Raw genomic sequence first — 19440 nt, 5'->3', positions numbered from 1 at the left:
AGTTATAAACTGTCATTTATAAGAACCACACTTTAGAAAGGAAGACATCTGCCCAAATGAGGCAACGACAAAACTATAGTCTTTCTTTTATGTATGAGACCGCCGCCAAGAAATGCCTTGTGATTAGCAAGACAGAAATGGCTTCATGATACTTACATAGAACCCAGGGCAGAGAAGAGGAGAGGGAACACCTTGTAATAATAAATCCGCAAACTTTAAGAGGTTCATTGAAAAGAGTGTGGAAAGCATATATTTGAACGAGGTCCACTGTTTATTTACTGCCTTTTTTTTTTTTTTTTTTTTTTTGAGACAGAGTTTCACTCTTGTTGCCCAGGCTGGAGTGCAGTGGCACAATTTTGGCTCGCTGCAACCTCCGCCTCCTGGGTTCAAGTGATTCTCCTGCCTCAGCCTCCCGAGTAGCAGGGTTTACAGGTAGGTGCTGCCATGCCCAGCTAATATTTTTGGTGGAGACAGAGTTTCACCATGTTGGCTAGGCTGGTCTCAAACTCCTGACCTCAGGTGATCCACCCACCTCGGCCTCCCAAAGTGCTGGGATTACAGGCGTGAGCCACCGCACCGGACCTATTTAGTGCAATATTTTTTAAAATTTAATTTTAATTTCCGGGATACATGTACAGGACATGCAGGTTTGTTACATAGGTAAACGTGTGCCATGGTGGTTTGCTGCACCTATCAACCCATCACCTAGGTATTGAGCACCACATGCTTTAGCTATTTATCTTGATGCTCTCCCTCCCTCCACCCCCCAACGTCTGCCACCAGGACCCAGTGTGTGTTGTTCCCCTCCCTGTGTCCATGTGTTCTCATTGTTCAGCTCCCACTTATAAGTGAAAACAGAATATTAAGAATCATTTTTGTAAAGACTTTAGTTTTTCCTACCTCCTGATAGGAGACACTGTTTTACGGAGCAGCTATTTCTTCCTGTGTTCAAAGTCAGCTGCTGAACACATGGTAGCTTCCTGCTTTTCCGGAGCAGAATCCTAGACATTGATGCTCCTGGGCCCAGAGCCATTTGTTCAGTGGCTGTCCCTGGCACACCACAGGTCTGGGTTAGGTGAGACAAACAAAATTAATCTCTGGTGCACATACCAGCTTCACCAGCCTACAGCGGGCTTTCTCACCCCACCTTCTGCTTGGGGTCTCTGTGCTGCCCCTTAACCTTTTAGAAACCCATAATTTGGGGGCTCTGACCAAAGCTGCCCTTCTCAAGGCAAAAACTTCCCGCTCTGGAGAAAGACACCATCTCGAGGGGAGTGAGTAGCGGGGTGGGGAGGGAGGTGGGGTCTGAGGGAGGCTGAATAAGCACATTAATCCATCACTTCTCTGACCACCTTCTCAATAGGGCTCTGAGTCTCACGTCTATGCTCCTTTTTCCTCTAATGTCTTATCACAGTCTTAACCATTGTGGCAATAAATTACATTTGTAGAAAAGGTGCCACTTTTCAGAAAAATATGCATAGAAGGAGAAACTATTGCTATCATGCTTTGGCTATAAAATGAAATCCTTTTACCATCTCTATCCCCAAAAACTTACCTGTATTTTGCTCCTTCTCCATTCTGCTGGGACGTAATCTACTCAATTCCCATAAAGAGGTTAACCACTGGCCACCACAGATTTTCTCGCCTCGCTCCCTCCAGGTATTTTCCAGGTTTTCCTGATTATAAGAATCACCTGTGGTGCTCGTTAAGTAAATATTTCCCAGGCACATCCTCTGGAGAGTCTAATTCAGCAGCTTTTGGGTGGGACCCAGGAATCTGTGATATTAATGAGAGCTCCATGTGATCATTTTGATCAAGGAAGTCAGGGAAACAGTTTAATCTCCAATGTTATTTCAGATGCCTCAGGTCACACCTCAAAGGCAACACATGAATCAATACTGTTTAGGTTGATGCAAAAATAATTGCGGTTTTTGCCATTAAAAGTAGTGGCAAAGGGCCGGGTGCAGTGGCTCACGCCTGTAATCCCAGCACTTTGTGAGGCTGAGGCGGGTGGATCACTTGAGGCCAGGAGTTCGAGACCAGCCTGGCCAACATGGTGAAACCCTGTCTCTACTAAAAATACAAAAATTAGCTGGGCGTGTGGTGGGCGCCTGTAATCCCAGCTACCCAGGAGGCTGAGGCAGGAGAATCGCTCGAAACCAGGAGGCAGAGGTTGCAGTGAGCCGAGATCATGCCACTGCACTCCCACCTGGGCAACAGAGCAAGACTCCATCTCAAATACATACATACATACATAAAAGTAGCAGCAAAAACTGCAATCACTTTTGCACCAACCTAATAATTGCAAGTGTCACCCACCACTTGTATGGAGTCTAAGCATTATATTCACCTATTTTGGAACATGGGCTGCAGACATCTAGTTATCTCAAAGAGCAGTGAGAGATGTTGAAAAAACACATCCATCAGGCCTCAGGAAATCTGAGTTCTCCACCTGGCCCCTGACATTGTTGGGGCAAGTTGCCTTGCCTCAGTTTCCCCACTGGGAAACTTCCAAGTGCTTTACAACAATATGACATTCTTATTAGATCACTACTCCCTTTTACCCAGAAGTTTTACTTTGAGGAATTTATCTTGAGGGTTAACCAAGGATATGTATCAGAATGCTCATCATGTTACTGCTTATAATGATGAAAAATTGCAAGCCACCTTAATGCTCATAATTAAGGAAATTATATAAACACGGATTTATCTCAACACTGAATACTATGCCACCCTAAAATGGTAACAGAGAGCTTTATGTTTAATAGGTTATAAAGTGACAGTAGCAGACTACAAAACAGTATTTAAATTTTCCTCCCAGTTTTTTAAAAAAATTGTGTGTAGTGTTTGTAGAAACATGTCTGTAAAGTTACTCACCTAAATATTGGCAGTGGCACTATTACGAGTGACTTTTGCCTTTTCTCTGTATCCTTCTGAAATTGTCTGTATCTTTGCGGTAAGCTTAAGCTTTTACACTTGGGGGTCAACAAGGCTTCATTTTTTTAAAGACACTTCCTGTGCATTATCAGGGTAAATTCTGCAGTAGCCAGGAGACTAAATGTTACTTAAAAGGTTTTAGGATAGGTGCAATGGCTCACGCCTGTAATCCCAGCACTTTGGGAGGCTGAGGCAGGCAAATCACCTAGGTCAGGAGTTCGAGACCACCCTGACCAACAAACATGGTGAAACTCACATCTCTACTAAAAATACAAAAATTAGCCAGGCGTGGTGGTGCACCTGTAATCCCAGCTACTCAGGAGGCTGAGGCAGGAGAATTGCTTGAACCCAGGAGGCAGAGGTTGCAGTGAGCCGAGATTGCACCAGTGTACTCCAGGCTGGATGACAGAGTGAAACGGTATCTCAAAAAAAAAAAAAAAAAAAAATTTAGAGGTGTGAACAAGACTTGTTTTTTTCCTCAATAAAGCCCATGATTCTCTTTCACTCTACATTGCAGTTGTAAATAATTTGCCCAAAAGATCCTAATTTCCCGCAAAGTTATAGGGAAAACACCAATTCATTCACCTGGAGCTGATTTCAGCAAACTCTGATTTCATGCCTGGCCCACAGGGGCAGCTGGCAGAATACCCCGCGCAAGCTGTCAGGAATCAGAGAGGCCACTTCCTTCCCCAATCCTTCCCTTTCAGCTGGGCGAATGGGAGAAGATTCAGGTGCCCCCAATGGGGAGAGGGTGTGGATGCGGCTGGCTTCCTGCTATAAAAACGCAGAGCAGCCCACCCTCTACCTGGTTGATCTGGTACTGCCTTCTGCTATGGCGTACAGGCAGAGAGGAGGCTCTTGGAGTCCCTTGGGCTGGTTCAATGCAGGCTGGAGGTGAGTAATTCTGGAAGTGGAGGGAGGGAGGGGGTATGATAGCTTTGTTTGCTCAAGTCCATTCTTCCTTGACTATCTCCCTGTCTCTTTCCAGCACCTACAGGTCGATTTCTCTCTTCTTCACCCTTGCGACTTCAGTGAACTCCATAGATGTTTCTCAGTTGGTAAATCCTGCCTTTCCAGGTATGTCTCTTGGGTGACAGAAGTCTCCTTAGCAGAGAAAACAGGTTGCAGCTGGAAGGCCTAGCTGGCTAAGAAACACAGGCCTGGCTCAGACAACCTCCATTCACCCCCTCTATTACCTTGGTCAGGTTACTGGATCTTTCTTCTGCTAACCTGTAGACTCACTATACCTGCTAAATGAGAACTCAAAAAAACATTTGCACTGCCTTCCAATCCCTCACTGCCTCAAGCTTTATGGTATCCACAGAACAGCAAACCACCACACTAAGCCCTCATCTTTAGGAGCAGCAACCTTCAAACACAAACTCATGCTTAAGGAAAGCATCGACATAACAGGCAAAACTGGAGCTGCTCACTTGACATTCACCTGAGCCAGAGGCTGCAGAGTAGCAGATGAGGGGCAAAACTTGATCTTTAAAAAAAAAAATGCAGCTAGGAGACGTGGCTCACGCCTGTAATCCCAGAACTTTGGGAAGCCGAGGCAGGCGGATCACCTGAGCTGAGGAGTTTGAGACCAGCCTGGCCAATGTGGTGAAATCCCGTCTCTACCAAAAATACAAAAACTAGCTGGGTGTGGTGGTGGGCACATGTAATCCCAGCTACTCGGGAGGCTGAGGCAGGAGAATCGCTTGAACCTGGGAGGCAGAGGTTTTGGTGAGCTGAGATGATGCCACTGCACTCCAGCCTAGGTGACAGACTCCATCTCAAAAAAAAAAAAAAAAAAAAAAAAAGTCCCGGGACTGACCCAGGACCTACTTTAACGTCAATTTGCAAAACCTGTTGACAAAGCTTTTAGTTTTTTGGACCTGCCTCCGTCTGCTCCACTGTCAAGGTGTTGACCTGGCTCCTACAGACCTGTTTGTCCACCCTAACCTGGGCTTCTTCCTGGAACATTTCAAAAGCCCTGCGTACTTGATATTTTCCTTACAGTTCTTGGTATATTGTATTGTTGGTCACTTGTTTGTGAGCTCTCCAAGGGTAGGGGACGATTCTTGCCTCCCTCATCTGGAAACCCTCCCATCTGAGAGGAGTCTATACACTTTTGTAGGAGTTGCATCATTTATGACTCAAAGCCCCCAAATGCTTCCTTTGCTCCTTAGGCACTGTCACTTGCGATGAAAGAGGAATAACAGTGGAGTTCCCAAGCAGTCCTGGCACCAAGAAATGGCATGCATCTGTGGTGGGTAGGTAACATGTGTTATCTCCTCATAGTCCTGATTAGCAGACAGCCTTTGGCTTAGGCCAATCCTGTTTGGGGAGCAGAGTACCCAAACTCCTGCAGCAACGGCATCCAACTCCCATGATGCCATGGGGATACCTGATTTGCATGAAGCCACCCAGTATGGAAGACCTGTCTGTCTTCGAAAGTGTGTCTTATGTCAGCATCTCTAGGAAGCCTCTGGCTGCAAAGTCATACCATCTCAAAGCTCGAGTTCTATCACTGAGTTGGGGCAGAAGTGAAGGACTGAAGTGCCTTAGAAATGGACTGGTGGTCTTGACTCTGTAGCTTTGGACTGTCACTGAAATGTACTCAGCCATCCTGTCTAACCTGCTCTGGCCTTGGCAGATCCTCTTGGTTTTGACATGCTGAACTGCACTTACATCCTGGACCCAGAAAAGCTCACCCTGAGGGCTACCTATGATAACTGTACCAGGAGAGTGGTAAGTCATTGCTTTGAGCAGTTCTTGGAAGTACATAGTAACCTAAGAGTTGCTGGTAGTAAACTTGGCTAAGAACTTACTCTGGAGTAAAGCAGTGGCTCTTAACCAAGGGGGTGGTGTCTCGTGTGTGGCTCTTCTTTTCTATTATAATCTGTCTAGGCCAGGTGTGATGGCTCACGTCTATAATCTCTGCACTTTGGGAGGCTGAGGCGGGTGGATCACCTGAGGTCAGAAGTTTGAGACCAGCCTGGCCAACATATGGTGAAACCCCATCCCTACTACAAATGCAAAAAACTAGCTGGGTGTGGTAGCACACACCTGTAATCCCAGCTACTTGGGAGGCTGAGACAGGAGAATTGCTTAAACCCAGGGGACGGAGGTTGCAGTGAGCTGAGATTGCTCCATTGTGCTCCAGCCTGGGCAACAAAAGCAAAACTGTCTGGAGGGGGGCGGGGGGAATCTGTCCAGGGGACATCTGGCAACATCTAGAAACATCTTTGGTTATCACAACTGAGGGTAGAAGAGCTGCTTCCGGCATCTAATGGATACAAGCCAAAGATGCTGGCAGACAACCAACATTACCCGAGTCTCCTCCCCATAACACAGAATTACCAGGACTGAGATGTCAGTGTTGAGGATGAGAAACCCTGTCATTCAAGTATTCGAGCCCTTGAGCCCTGGCTCTACCACTCATTAGGTGTAATTTCCAGCAAGTGAGCCCTTTCAAGCCTGTTTGCCCATTAGAAAATGAGAGTAATGGTGCCTGCTCCATGGGGTAATAAAGACTAATGATGTTCTACAGATTAAGACCTGGTGCAGAACTTGGGTACAACAAATGATGAAACATGAGTTATTTTGATCTGTGAACCCCCCACATGAGACGGAAGGCTATTTTGGTGCTAGCAAATAGAAATCTGACCTATAGAAACAGGTGTTAAAAGGCAAACAGCAGCTAAGCAGTAAGGGTTTTTCTATTGCCAAGCAACAGTATTGCCCAATCAGGAATATTAGGAGCAATAAAAGCAACCTGTCTAAGAAGCTAGCAAGTTGTAATTTGGAAAGTTTGGATTTGACTAGTTGGACACAGGCCTGGGGTGAGTTCTGGGAATCTGCATATCTAATAGTCTACACAATCTGATTACGATGCAGGTAGTCAGTCATCTAAGCTTTGTATAGATACAGTCTTAGACCCTACTCTGTAAACAGGCTTGAACTGTAAGTCATCTGGTCCCCTAAAGCCCTCTATGATCAATCAATGAAGTAATCATAGGTCCTTCATGAAAAATCTGATAATTTCCTTCTAAAACAGACCTTCTCAACATTAGAGGTCTTAGAGTCGCATTCCCTTAGACCAAGGGTCTGCAAACCATAACCGGTGGATGGCCAAATGCAGTCCATGGTTTCTTCCTGAGGCAGGCTTGCTCTGTAGCCCAGGCTGGAAAGTAGTGGCTGCAATCATGGCTCACTGCAGCCTAGAACTGCTGGGCTCAAGGGATTCTCCCATCTCAGCCTCCCAACTAGCTGGGGCTACAGGCATGCAACACTATGCCTGTCTAATCTTTGTCTTGTCGAAATGGGGATTTCACCATGTTGTCCAGGCTGGCCTCAAATTTCTGGCCTCAAGGGATCCTCCCACCTCAGCCTCCCAAAGCACTGGGATTATAGGCATGAACCACTGTGCCTAGTTCATGGTTTTTTTTTTCTTTGGTTTTCAAACTAAGAATGGGTTTTATCTTCTTAATCTTCTTGAGACAGGGTCTTGCTGTTGTCCAGGCTGGCATGCAGTGGCATAATCTCGGCTCACTGCAACCCCTACCTCCTGGGCTCAAGCAATCCCCTACCCTATATCTCAGTATCACCTCAGCCTCCCCAGTAGCTGAGACCACAGGCACATACCACCACACCCAGCTAACTTTTGTGTGTGTGTGTGTGTGTGTGTGTGTGTGTGTGTGTGTGTGTGTGTGTTTAATATATATATAGAGATGGAGTCTCACCATGTTGCACAGGCTGGTCTTGAACTCCCGAGCTCAAGCAGTCAGTCTGCCTCAGCCTCCCAAAGTGCTGGAGTTACAGGCAATGAGCCACCATGCCCAGCTGGCTTTTATCTTTTTAAAGTTCTTTTAAGGAAACATGCTATGGATTTCATGTGGCTCACATGAGTCTAAAACAGTTGCTAATGCATAATGGAAAAAGGTTGGCTGACCCCTGCTTTTAGACTGAGTTTCCTAAGGTCAGGGGTAATAGCAAGGGTAGCTCTACCCAGCACAATGGCAGCTACTTAGGTGCTTAACAAGTATTCAGATAAGCTGGGTGGAAGCCCTATACCAACCCCATTCAGCCAGGACCATGGTACTGAGACATAGGGTACACATAAGAGAAATAGAAACTGAACTCCATTTCCTGATGCTAAAACTGGCCTATCAGCATGAGTCTTCACTAACGGATTATGATGGGCTAGCTAGTCTCCTGGTACGGGAATGAGGTACCTTCCAGCACTTGTGGTATTGGTAACTTTAAGGGTTTTCCCACTCAGATGGGTCAGATGGTATTCTAGAATCCCATGGGGGTACAGCACTTACTCTGTTCCCACTATGCTATCTGTACACAGCATGGTGGACACCAGATGACCATCAGAGTCATGAATGACAGTGCTGCTTTAAGACATGGAGCTGTCACGTATCAGTTCTTCTGTCCAGGAATGCAAGTAGAAGAGACCCAGGGGCTTTCAGCATCTACAATCTGCCAGAAGGATTTCATGTCCGTGAGTGAAATGGGCTGACTGCTTGGGGTATATGGCTACTGCAGGGGGAATATGATGATGATCTAACCAGGGCTGGGCTTAGAAATCAGACCACGATTTAATCTTGTACTTGCTAATTTTCTGTGTGATGAGGTTTAACTTTACCCTGAGGCTTTGTTTTCAAGTCCAAAGTGATGGGACAATAATGCTCACCTCAGGGTGGCTCTAAGAATTGACTGAGAGTATATACGTGGTACTTGGCACATCATGCATGGCAATAGGGTTTCATTGGTAGTTGCACTCACACTAATCATCTGACAAATGGAATACATGCCATGTTCTAGGCCCTACCCTAGATGCTAAGATACAATAAGTGAACAAAACGACCCAATCACATCTTCATGGGTTTAGAGTCTAACATGGCTAATGTCAACAATGGACAACTAAAAATAACACTGACATAAAAGTAACTCAATAACAATGATAGGACTGCATGGCTTTTACATAGTACCTGATTTCTATGGATGTTGGTGAAAGGGTGAACGTTTAAGAACATTGTCCTGGTCAGGCGCGGTGGCTCATGCCTGTAATCCCAGCAATTCGGGAGGCTGAGGCGGGTGGATCACCTGAGGTCAGGAGTTTGAGACCAGCCTGACCAACATGGTGAAAACCCATCTCTACTAAGTACAAAAAACTAGCCGGGTATGGTAGTACATGCCTGTAATCCCAGCTACTTGGGAGGCTGGGGCAGGAGAATCGCTTGAACCCAGGAGACGGAGGTTGCAGTGAGCCGAGATTGCACCATTGCACTCCAGCCTGGGCAACGAGCGAAACTCCACCTTGGGGGAAAAGTGTCCCAACTTACAACTGGAAAGGAGCTTAGATCTTCCAGCTGCCTCTTGGGATCAGAAGTTCAAAGAAGTACAATGACATCTAAGGGCACAGTCAGGGTTCATGTGCTTCTTCCACTGCATCTCACAAGCAGGCCTTTTGGTGTGACAACCACACAGCAATTTCTGGCATGAATTTGGAAACATCTACCTCCAAATCAGAGTCTTAAATCACAATTCTTTTCTTCCAGTTTTCCTTGCCACGGGTCTTCTCTGGCTTGGCTGACGACAGTAAGGTATGAAAGCAAATTTTAAAAATCAGACCTTCTATGTTAAAGGTGATATTACCTTTAACCTGATAAATCGTTAGACTACCAGAGACTTGGTTAAGGGAGCGCCAGCCCTCTAAACAAAGCTTTTTGACTTCAGGGGACCAAAGTTCAGATGGGATGGAGCATTGAGGTTGGCGATGGTGCGAGGGCCAAAACTCTGACCCTGCCAGAGGCCATGAAGGAAGGCTTCAGCCTCTTGATTGACAGCCACAGGATGACCTTCCACGTGCCATTCAATGCCACTGGAGTGACTCACTATGTGGTAGGTGTGGAAGTCTGGCTTTGTACCACCAAAGCACAGGCCAGTATTCCTAAGTCCAAGCATGATCTCAACCATGTCTTCACATTAACTTATAAAACAACCCATTCAAGCATCTTAATGCCTATTAAGTGCCAAACACTTCCCTGGGTATTCATACCTGTAATCCCAGCACTTTGGAAGGCTGGAGCGGGCAGATCGCTTGAGGTCAGGAGTTCAAGACCAGCCCAGCCAACATAGTGCAATCCTGTCTCTACTAAAAACACAAAAACTTAACTGGGTGAGATGGTACATGCCTATAATCCCAACTACTCAGGAGGCTGAGGTGGGAGAATCGCTTGAACCCAGGAGGTAGAGGTTGCAGTGAGCCCAGATTGTACCACTGCACTCCAGCCTGGGCAACAGAGCGAGACCATTTCTCAAAAACAGACATAATCCTTACCTCAATTTAGTCTCTTTCCCGTAGTCTTAAATCTATAGTACAACATAGAATGAGCATATTCCTAAAAGCTTTATGGGTTAAGGGGTTCTGTTTGGGTTGTCATTGTCCTATATTGTCTTATAGCAAGTACTGGTGCTTTCCAGGCCAATAGTCTGAACACTGCACTAAATGAATTAATCTCCTAAAGTACTTAGGACAGGTCCTGACATGTAAGTGCTCAAATGCCAACCATTTCAAGAACAGTCCTATTTCCCAGTAAGAACACAAATGGATTGAGGCTTGAAAACATTGTCTGGCTGCTGATACTTTAAAACAGTCACAAGGGGTAAGGACAGATCTTATCTGCCTAGAAGTGATTGGCTACAGGGGATCTAGACAACATTCTTCCAGATGTTAAAACTAATACCTCCAGATTAGACAAATTAGTCATTAGACAAATGCTTAAATCCTACTTGTGTCAAAGTAGTGCCCATTACTTGGATATATACTTGCCAAGATGATTCTTACTGGCTAGAAATTCAAGTAACCAATGTTTTTGAAGATCACTGTTATTTCTCCCCCTAGCAAGGTAACAGTCATCTCTACATGGTGTCTCTGAAGCTTACATTTATATCTCCTGGACAGAAGGTAATCTTCTCCTCACAAGCTATTTGTGCACCAGGTAAGGTCCCAGATAGCTGCAACCTCAGTGTGGGAGATATTGTCCTAGAAGCTTAATCAAGGCTGCTAATGGGCATTCTGTTGTCATTCCTTCTAGATCCTGTGACCTGCAATGCCACACACATGACTCTCACAATACCAGAGTTTCCTGGGAAGCTTAAGTCTGTGAGCTTTGAAAACCAGAACATTGATGTGAGCCAGCTGCATGACAATGGAATTGATCTAGAAGCAACGAATGGCATGAAATTGCATTTCAGCAAAACTCTGCTCAAAACAAAAGTATGTTCAATTGTCAACCACTGAACTCCACCGGGTCCTGACTTGAAGTATACTCCTGTGGGTAGTACTGATATGGCTGATAACTTGCCCATGAGCTCTAATTGCCAACATAACAGATTCAAACTCCAGAAGGCCTCATTTGATCATCTTGTATAAGTGAAATATCAAGTAACTGAAGTTCATTTTCCAACACAAAACCTCTTTAACTTCTGTCATGAAAAATCGTCTAAGTCTTAACTGTCTAAGGCCCCAACTGAGTAGTAGCAACTACTTGTCAAATACCTAATGATGAATCTGTCCTGGTCAATGAACAGGACACCTTGATCTAAACAAAAGGGTCCCGTACTGTTGCTATTGAGGTTGGTCTTCACTAGAACTGCCCGGGATACCAGAGAATAAACTTAGGTTGGGGGTACATGTTATGCAATACCATTTTATAACATCTGTAGAGTCCTTTTGACTCAGACCTGGCTTGGCAGAGGATTCCACTATTCTTTGGAATTTGATCTGCTAATTCAAGCTTTTGTGCCTCGTACAAAGAGTACAGTGCTGGGTACTCCAGGGCGTGAGTTTAAAGCAATAAATCTGCCTGGGGATACATCCAGATCTGAGGAAGTGATAGGGTCTCTCTTGTTTTGGTTTAAAGGGAGCCCAGATAAGTCTGGAGTGTGTCCTGCAAGTATTCAGTGGACTTTCTTCCTGCCTCCCTGTGACAGTTCCGGGCCCCAACAGGCTGTGGCTGCTAACTGACATTTTCTCATTTCAGTTATCTGAAAAATGCCTACTCCATCAGTTCTACTTAGCTTCACTCAAGCTGACCTTTCTCCTTCAGCCGGAGACAGTATCCATGGTGATCTATCCTGAGTGTCTCTGTGAGTCACCAGTTTCTATAGGTAAAGACCTTTTATTAAAATCATGTCCTACCTTTTTGCTCCCTTGGCTCTTGTACATGTGGGCAAACGTATAGAAGGTCAGATTCTGATGTATTGCTTATAGACTGAAGAAACTAAAGACTAGTCAGATTAGAAACAGTCTAGCTGCTATGATGGGGTCCTAAGTATGATATTTTTAAGATCCTTACACAGGTAGATTTAATGGTAACTGTTCATGGTTAAGTAATCTAGATATTTTGGCTTAGGAGCCCGAACCTGCCATCTAGGTAAGAATGTTCAAACTTCTAACTGGAATTAAAAGTTTAAGGCCCCCCACCCCAAAATTCCTACAAATTCTTAAAGAAATAGAGTAAATATCTCTTGTTTAGCATTGCCTCCACCATGTGCTTCTGTTTAATCTGATCTGCACAGGTCAGATCAAATAGGAGAACCAGTTCCTGCCTCAGTTTTTCCCCAAACTACTCAGGATTAGTGAATATACAAAGAAAGGATACAATAACATAGGTGCTGAACTTAAAGCCACATTAAGTTTAATCTTAAGTCAACTTCTGCCCTTCATCACGATTCTCACTGGTCTTATACCATATAGCACTTCTTCCTACATCTACTGGTCCCTCCTTTGGATGAAAAGTCCTACTCTCATACAGAACAATCAACTAACTTAAGCTCCCTTTGTAACTCAAGCTGCTGATCAAGGTTCCCTCACAAAGGCTTCAAGACAAATTCTGATGCCTCCTGCTAAATTAGAATTTCTCCCTCGTAGCATATCAGGTTGGGAGATGACAGTATCACAGGGCAGACAAACTTATTTTCTCTAAACTTTCACCGCTGTCTAGTTACAGGGCAGCTGTGTACCCAGGATGGGTTTATGGACGTCGAGGTCTACAGCTACCAAACACAACCAGCTCTTGACCTGGGTACTCTGAGGGTGGGAAACTCATCCTGCCAGCCTGTCTTTGAGGCTCAGTCTCAGGGGCTGGTACGGTTCCGCATACCCCTGAATGGATGTGGAACAAGATATAAGGTTAGTACTGGCGGATGGCACGAGGTTAAGTCTCATCTTTGACGTAACTGGCTGCTTACCCACTTTCTCTGACATTTAAGTTCGAAGATGATAAAGTCATCTATGAAAATGAAATACATGCTCTCTGGACAGATCTTCCTCCAAGCAAAATATCTAGAGACAGTGAGTTCAGGTGAGATAAAATTGCTATTTGACTCTTAAGCTCTAGTTTAAACTCAAGCAATTTTTTAACCTGAAATTTTCTGTACCTACCTTCCCTCCAAACTCTTACAGAATGACAGTGAAGTGTTCTTATAGCAGGAATGACATGCTACTAAACATCAACGTTGAAAGCCTTACTCCTCCAGTGGCCTCAGTGAAGTTGGGTCCATTTACTTTGATCCTGCAAAGCTACCCAGGTAAGAGATTGCAGTCTGTGAAATTGCTTAAATAATCTCAAACTTCTCCCTAAAATGAACATCCTGATACTGCCAGACTAATGGAGTGGTGGTGACTTATGAATCTGTGTCGCAGCCATTAACTACTTGAATACCATTCAATTTCAGATAATTCCTACCAACAACCTTATGGGGAAAACGAGTACCCTCTAGTGAGATTCCTCCGCCAACCAATTTACATGGAAGTGAGAGTCCTAAACAGGGATGACCCTAACATCAAGCTGGTCTTAGATGACTGCTGGGCGACGTCCACCATGGATCCAGACTCTTTCCCCCAGTGGAACATTGTTGTGGATGGGTAGGTACTCCCTGTACTATCAGGTTACCCAGCTAATCCATCAAAATTTGCCAGTAATGGGAATAAACCCTCTTGGGCTTTAGAGCGGCATTCAGTCATGTGAGATCCTGATTTAGTCCTTGTTTTCTAATCGGGCCCCTTCTGCCTTCTGTTTTTTGTTTGTTTTGAGATGGGGTCTCATTCTGTCACCCAGGTTGGGGTGCCGCGGCGTGATCTTAGCTCACTGTAGCCTCTGCCTCCCGGGTACAAGCAGTTCTCCTACCTCAGCCTCCTGGGTAGCTGAGATTACAGGGGCACACCACCAAGCCCGGCTAACTTTTGCAATCTTAGTAGAAACATGATTTTGCCATGTTGGCCAGGCTGGTCTCAAACTCCTGACCTCAGGTGATCCACCCACCTTGGCCTCCCAAAGTGCTGGGATTACAGGTGTGAACCACCACACTTGGCCACATGCTGCCTTCCAATCACCTTTTGAATTTAAGGAATGAGTTCCAAAGCCCCAGAAATTCTGACTCTGCTATGGTATTGATTATCTGGAAAGACTGATCTCTAACCTCTATCCATCTGTTGAACACCTACCATATGCCAGGCACAGTGCTATGTATTCCACATCCACTAGTTGTACTAGTCATCTTATTTCATGAAGAAACCCCAGCTTGTTGCCTAAACAGCCAGCCCAAAACAATACTTAAACAATGGAGCTGGGATTAGAATATCCATCTGACTCTAGAATCTGAGTGCTGATGCTCTGAGGTTGCAGCCACACACTTGTACACATAGGTGTTCATCCTCATAGCTCTCCCTATAGTTCATCTCATAGCTCTGCCATGTCCTGTCCTACAACTGGATCTCACTCATTCTTATGGAATAGTGTGTACTTGGCTAAAACTGCACCTTTGCTTTCTTGAAGCTGTGGTATCTCAGTTGCTAAGCCTTTTTTTTTTTTTTTTTTCCTTGAGACGAAGTCTCGCTCTTGTCCCCCAGCCTGGAGTGCAATGGCACGATCTTGGCTCACTGCAACCTCTGCCTCCCAGGTTCAAGAGATTCCCCTGCCTCAGCCTCCTGAGTAGCTGGGACTACAGGTGCCTGCCACCACACCCAGCTAATTTTTATATTTTTAGTAGGGATGGGGTTTCACCATGTTGGCCAGGCTGGTCTTGGACTCCTAACCTCAGGTGATCTGCCCACCTCGGCCTCCCAAAGTGCTGGGACTACAGGAGTGAGCCACCGCGCCTGGCCAAGAAGCCAGTGTCTTCTGAAATAACTTGTACTTCTCATTAGTTGGCAAACAGGTACTGCTAAAATATTTAAAATATAACTAGCCTATACAACTTATGACTTCATAGGTATTATAGGTCAGGTGAGAAATGCTGAGTAAAACGAAGGTGCTGGTAGAAGGTAAATATGGCAATAGTCCTGAAGACATGACACATGACTAAATCTGGGCAGATGTCGAATTTGACTGACTCTAAGATGCATGTGACTGACATCCCTCCCTGGTGCATACCTCCTAGCTGTGCATATGACCTGGACAACTACGAGACCACCTTCCATCCAGTCGGCTCCTCTGTGACCCATCCTGATCACTATCAGAGGTTTGACATGAAGGCTTTTGCCTTTGTATCAGAAGCCCATGTGCTCTCTAGCCTGGTAAGTGATTCGGAAGTCACCAGGGACAGGTTAAATGTTAGTGCATCGATTCCATTTAACTCTTCTGTCTCCAGGTCTACTTCCACTGCAGTGCTTTAATCTGCAATCGACTCTCCCCTGACTCCCCACTGTGTTCTGTGACCTGCCCTGTATCATCTAGGCACAGGCGAGGTAAAAACTTCAAATTCCTGTTTCTGTGAGTCTAATTCAAAGCAAATATCAACTTTTCAGAATAGAAGATCTTAACGACAGGTGTAACTCATTCTTTACTTAGTGCCCAGAGCTCTCGTTGGCCCAGTCAAAACTTCTTGGTCCAGTCTACCTTACTCATGTGACAGGTCTAAGATGAACAGGTTCTTGTCTAGTTCAATATGAGTTCTTTAAAAATCTATTCTTTTTTTTTTTTTTTTTTTGAGACAGTTTTGCTCTTGTTGCCCAGGCTGGAGTAAGATGGTGTGATCTTGGCTCACTGCAACCTCCGCCTCCAGGGTTCAAGTGAAGTGATTCTTCTGCCTGAGACTCCCAAGTAGCTGGGATTATAGGAACTTTCCACCATACCCAGCTAACTTTTTTATTTTTAGTAGAGACGGGGTTTCACCATGTTGGCCAGGCTGGTCTCAATCTCCTGACCTCAGGTGATCCACCCACCTCGGCTTCCCAAAGTGCTAGGATTACAGGCATGAGCCACTAGGCCCAACCCCAAGAATCCATCCCACTTTTACAGTAAAGGGCATAACCTCTCCTGCAAAGGCAGGACAAACCACATGAACAAAATATTCCAGGGAGCTTCTACTTCTAAGCATTCCATTGACACACCTCTTGAACCACTATTCCAGAGGCCAAACACAAACTTGATCGTCTGTCTCCGGCCACAGGGGCCACTAAAGCAGAGAAAATGACAGTCAGCCTCCCAGGACCCATTCTCCTTTTGTCAGATGACTCCTCATTCAGAGGTATGGACCTGGAGTACTTCCTGGATTCAAGTTCTTAGCTTTTTATGCCAAGCGGTCAGTGCTTACGTATACTATGTACCTGTGGTAAGTCTAAACAATAAAAGAATAAAAGACTAAGTCTTTTCCCAGAAGTAGGCTTCTGTTAAGTCTCCTGTGTACCCTTCTAGAAATCACTTCAACACAAGTGGGATCATAGCTTTTACCTACTGATCTAGAATTTGGTCTCTAACCTGTCTTATCTACCTTATATCTGTACAAAGAACCCTTAGGATTCCACGTGGCTCTACCTTAGTCATGATCCTCATTCATGGATATCTATAGGTTTATTTCTAGTTTTGTCCTCAGTCATACTAGAATCCTTTTTTTCTTTTTGAGATAAAGTTTCGTTCTTGTCACCCAGGCTGGAGTGCAATGGCGTGATCTTGGCTCATTGCAACCTCTGCCTCCCAGGTTCAAGTGATTCTCCTGCCTCAGCCTCCCAAGTATCAGGGATTACAGACACCTGACACTGTGCCCAGCTACTTTTTTTAATTATTATTATTTTTAGTAGAGATAGGGTTTCACCATGTTGGCCAGGCTGGTCTTGAACTCCTGACCTCAGGGGATCCGCTTACCTCAGCCTTCCAAAGTGCTGGGATTACAGGTGTGAACCACCACACCCGGCCACAAAAAAAAAACAAAAACAAAAACAAAAACCTCTTGAATTTCTTGTATAGTAATCAAAGATTTAAGATATGTTTCTAGCAGGATTAGGTCAGAGCACGTGCATCTTGACATGCTATGGCCAAACTTAAGTCTGTATTAGTTTGTTTCTGTTATCACACACCCTTACCTGAGATAGCCTTAATGAACAACCTGTGGGATCACACCCTCAGGGGACAGCTAACCACATCGACTGGCATGAAGATGTTGTACTAAATGCTCAGGTTCTTCCCAGGTGTCGGCTCATCTGATCTGAAAGCAAGTGGGAGCAGTGGGGAGAAGAGTAGGAGTGAAACAGGGGAGGAGGTTGGCTCACAGGGTAAGTTTATTCAATGTTGCAAACTTCTGAAATAAGCCTGTTGAAGGCTTTTACCCCCTTCTCTGGGGAGCCTTATGTAAGGCTTCAACTTAACCTTATTTAAAAATATTTAAGACTCAAATGTCTGCTTCCTTTCTAGGTGCTATGGACACCAAAGGGCACAAGGCTGCTGGAGATGTTGGTTCCAAAGCTGTTGCTGCTGTGGCTGCCTTTGCAGGTGTGGTGGCAACTCTAGGCTTCATCTACTACCTGTACAAGAAAAGGACTGTGTCAAATCACTAAATGGGCTTCTAAATAAAGCAGTCAAAATAAGCCTTTTGCCTTCCACATTCTCATTAAGATTAGATGACAAGGGATCATTTCTTTTGTTCCTCAGTGTAGAGGCAGTATCTAGTCACAATCCTCTGGGCAGGATTTGTATATAGATACAAATAGGGAAGTTCATGGTATAATTGTTTCCTGTCATTTGGCCCCTTCTGATCCTCTAACCCAATACATGAGTCCTCTGACACTCTCAGTCAACAGTAGGGCTTTAGCTATAGCGCACCTCTGGGGGTACACTTGAGTCTACAATCTCTTACATAGGATAAGAAGCCAGCAAGCTACCCATGATCACTGGCATAAATCCCACCGCTTTTTTAAGGGAAGGGAAACCAGATGTTCCTAAGAAAGTAATATAAGAACCTACTTCAAGGTAATTCCTAATAATTCCTAACTCAAGTTACACTCAAGCTTACAACTTTCCTGAGCTTAAAAGGACTTAGTTACCTTCCCGCTTATAACTAAAGACAAGCAATCTTTCTTTGGTAGGGAAAGGAATACTGAAGTGCCAGAGTCCTAAGGCTCAGTTATAACATTACAAGAATCAGACTCCACCATTCAACCGAGACTAGAGTGAGTTTTCTACTACCTGCATTTGATCTTGACCTTCTCCTGAGGCCTTCTTCCTGGGGGTAGCCAGTCTTCTTCTAAGCAATTATGTCATCAACATGACTAGTGTCTGCTTTATACTGCAGCTCTTAGAGACCTTCAAGATATATGGAAATTCACTTGTATTCTAGAAAACATGAGTCTAAAATTTTTGCAAGGAAATATTTCAAATCTACATATGGCAGGAAGAATAAAAGTGATAAAAGCTTCTAGTGGCTGGATTTAAATGTCAGCTCAGTCATTATACTCTTGGGTTTTTCAAAATCTAACCTTGAGGTTGAATATTGTGATGTCTATCTGGTCACCTTGTAGTTTTCTATAGGTGCAGTCTCGGCTTATTGCAACCTCCACCTCCTGGGTTCAAGCGATTCTCCTGCCTCAGCCTCTTGAGTAGCTGGGATTGCAGGCACCTGCCACCAAGCCCAGCTAATTTTTGTATTTTTAGTAGAGACGGTGTTTCACCATGTTGGCCAGGCTGGTCTCAAACTCTTGACCTCACATGATCTGCCTGCCTCGGCCTCCCAAAGTGTTGGGATTACAGGTGCGAGACACCATGCCCAGCACCTGATATAGACTTCTGCCACACAGACTTAAAAGGTAGCTTTCTAAATCCTTTGGTTAGGTCTTACAGGTAAGACTCTGATGTGGGGAAAGAACCACACCCATCTTATGTAGAGGGTCTGGCATTTCTAGAGTAATAGGGTCAAAAGCTCAAATTGTCTCATCAAAACCCTTCTTTGGACCTTGCTTTTAAGGATATAAGGCATTCTGCCGATGATAAAGCAACAAATAGTTTTAGATTCAAAATTCTGTGTGACTTTACCAAGTTGCATTGTATATCATAACTAAATCTCATGTACCATGCTTTTTAATGACTTTTTAAAAATGGCCACTTAAATGGCTTCCTGACTCTGAATGACACCTACCCCCTGACCCATGTCTAGGAATTACATCCTAATCCCCAGAGCCTGTGAATATTACTTTTACATGGCAACGTGGACTCTGCAGATGTGACC

At 44.7% G+C, this 19440-nt stretch overlaps 1 protein-coding gene across 3 annotated transcripts; it reads left to right on the top strand.

The window, feature by feature from the left end:
• The first annotated feature begins 3742 nt into the window (after positions 1-3742).
• Positions 3743-17806, top strand: ZP2 (zona pellucida glycoprotein 2). 3 transcript variants are annotated; one of them, XM_032157082.2, is made up of 19 exons: positions 3743-3831; positions 3926-4014; positions 5115-5198; positions 5582-5676; positions 8285-8437; positions 9498-9542; positions 9676-9840; positions 10844-10940; positions 11037-11218; positions 11985-12111; positions 12948-13135; positions 13216-13307; positions 13409-13533; positions 13681-13870; positions 15385-15520; positions 15595-15691; positions 16357-16473; positions 17411-17494; positions 17634-17806. In XM_032157082.2, the coding sequence occupies exons 1-19, from the start codon at positions 3770-3772 to the stop codon at positions 17774-17776; spliced, it is 2271 nt and encodes a 756-aa protein (XP_032012973.1). In that variant the 5' UTR covers positions 3743-3769; the 3' UTR covers positions 17777-17806. The 3 variants fall into 3 exon arrangements, with proteins under 3 accessions (XP_032012973.1, XP_032012975.1, XP_032012974.1); XM_032157084.1 differs by having other exon boundaries at positions 3770-3831; positions 13436-13533; positions 15595-15689; positions 16388-16473; positions 17634-17776; XM_032157083.1 differs by having other exon boundaries at positions 3770-3831; positions 15595-15689; positions 16388-16473; positions 17634-17776.
• Positions 17807-19440: the final 1634 nt, after the last annotated feature.

Source organism: Hylobates moloch, unplaced genomic scaffold, assembly GCF_009828535.3.
Source record: "Hylobates moloch isolate HMO894 unplaced genomic scaffold, HMol_V3 SCAFFOLD_6, whole genome shotgun sequence".
Lineage (NCBI taxonomy): Eukaryota > Metazoa > Chordata > Mammalia > Primates > Hylobatidae > Hylobates > Hylobates moloch.
The sequence above is the reverse complement of the archived record's forward strand: the minus strand, read 5'-3'. Positions and strand labels throughout refer to the sequence as shown.

What these genes read in the sequence shown, in the direction of transcription:
- ZP2 (XM_032157082.2), top strand. Translation starts at nt 3,770, where the DNA reads ATGGCGTACAGGCAGAGAGGAGGCTCTTGGAGTCCCTTGGGCTGGTTC. An exon ending in AAACTCTGCTCAAAACAAAA is followed by an intron (nt 11,219 to 11,984) that starts GTATGTTCAATT and finishes TTCTCATTTCAG; the next exon opens with TTATCTGAAAAATGCCTACT. An exon ending in TGAGTCACCAGTTTCTATAG is followed by an intron (nt 12,112 to 12,947) that starts GTAAAGACCTTT and finishes ACCGCTGTCTAG; the next exon opens with TTACAGGGCAGCTGTGTACC.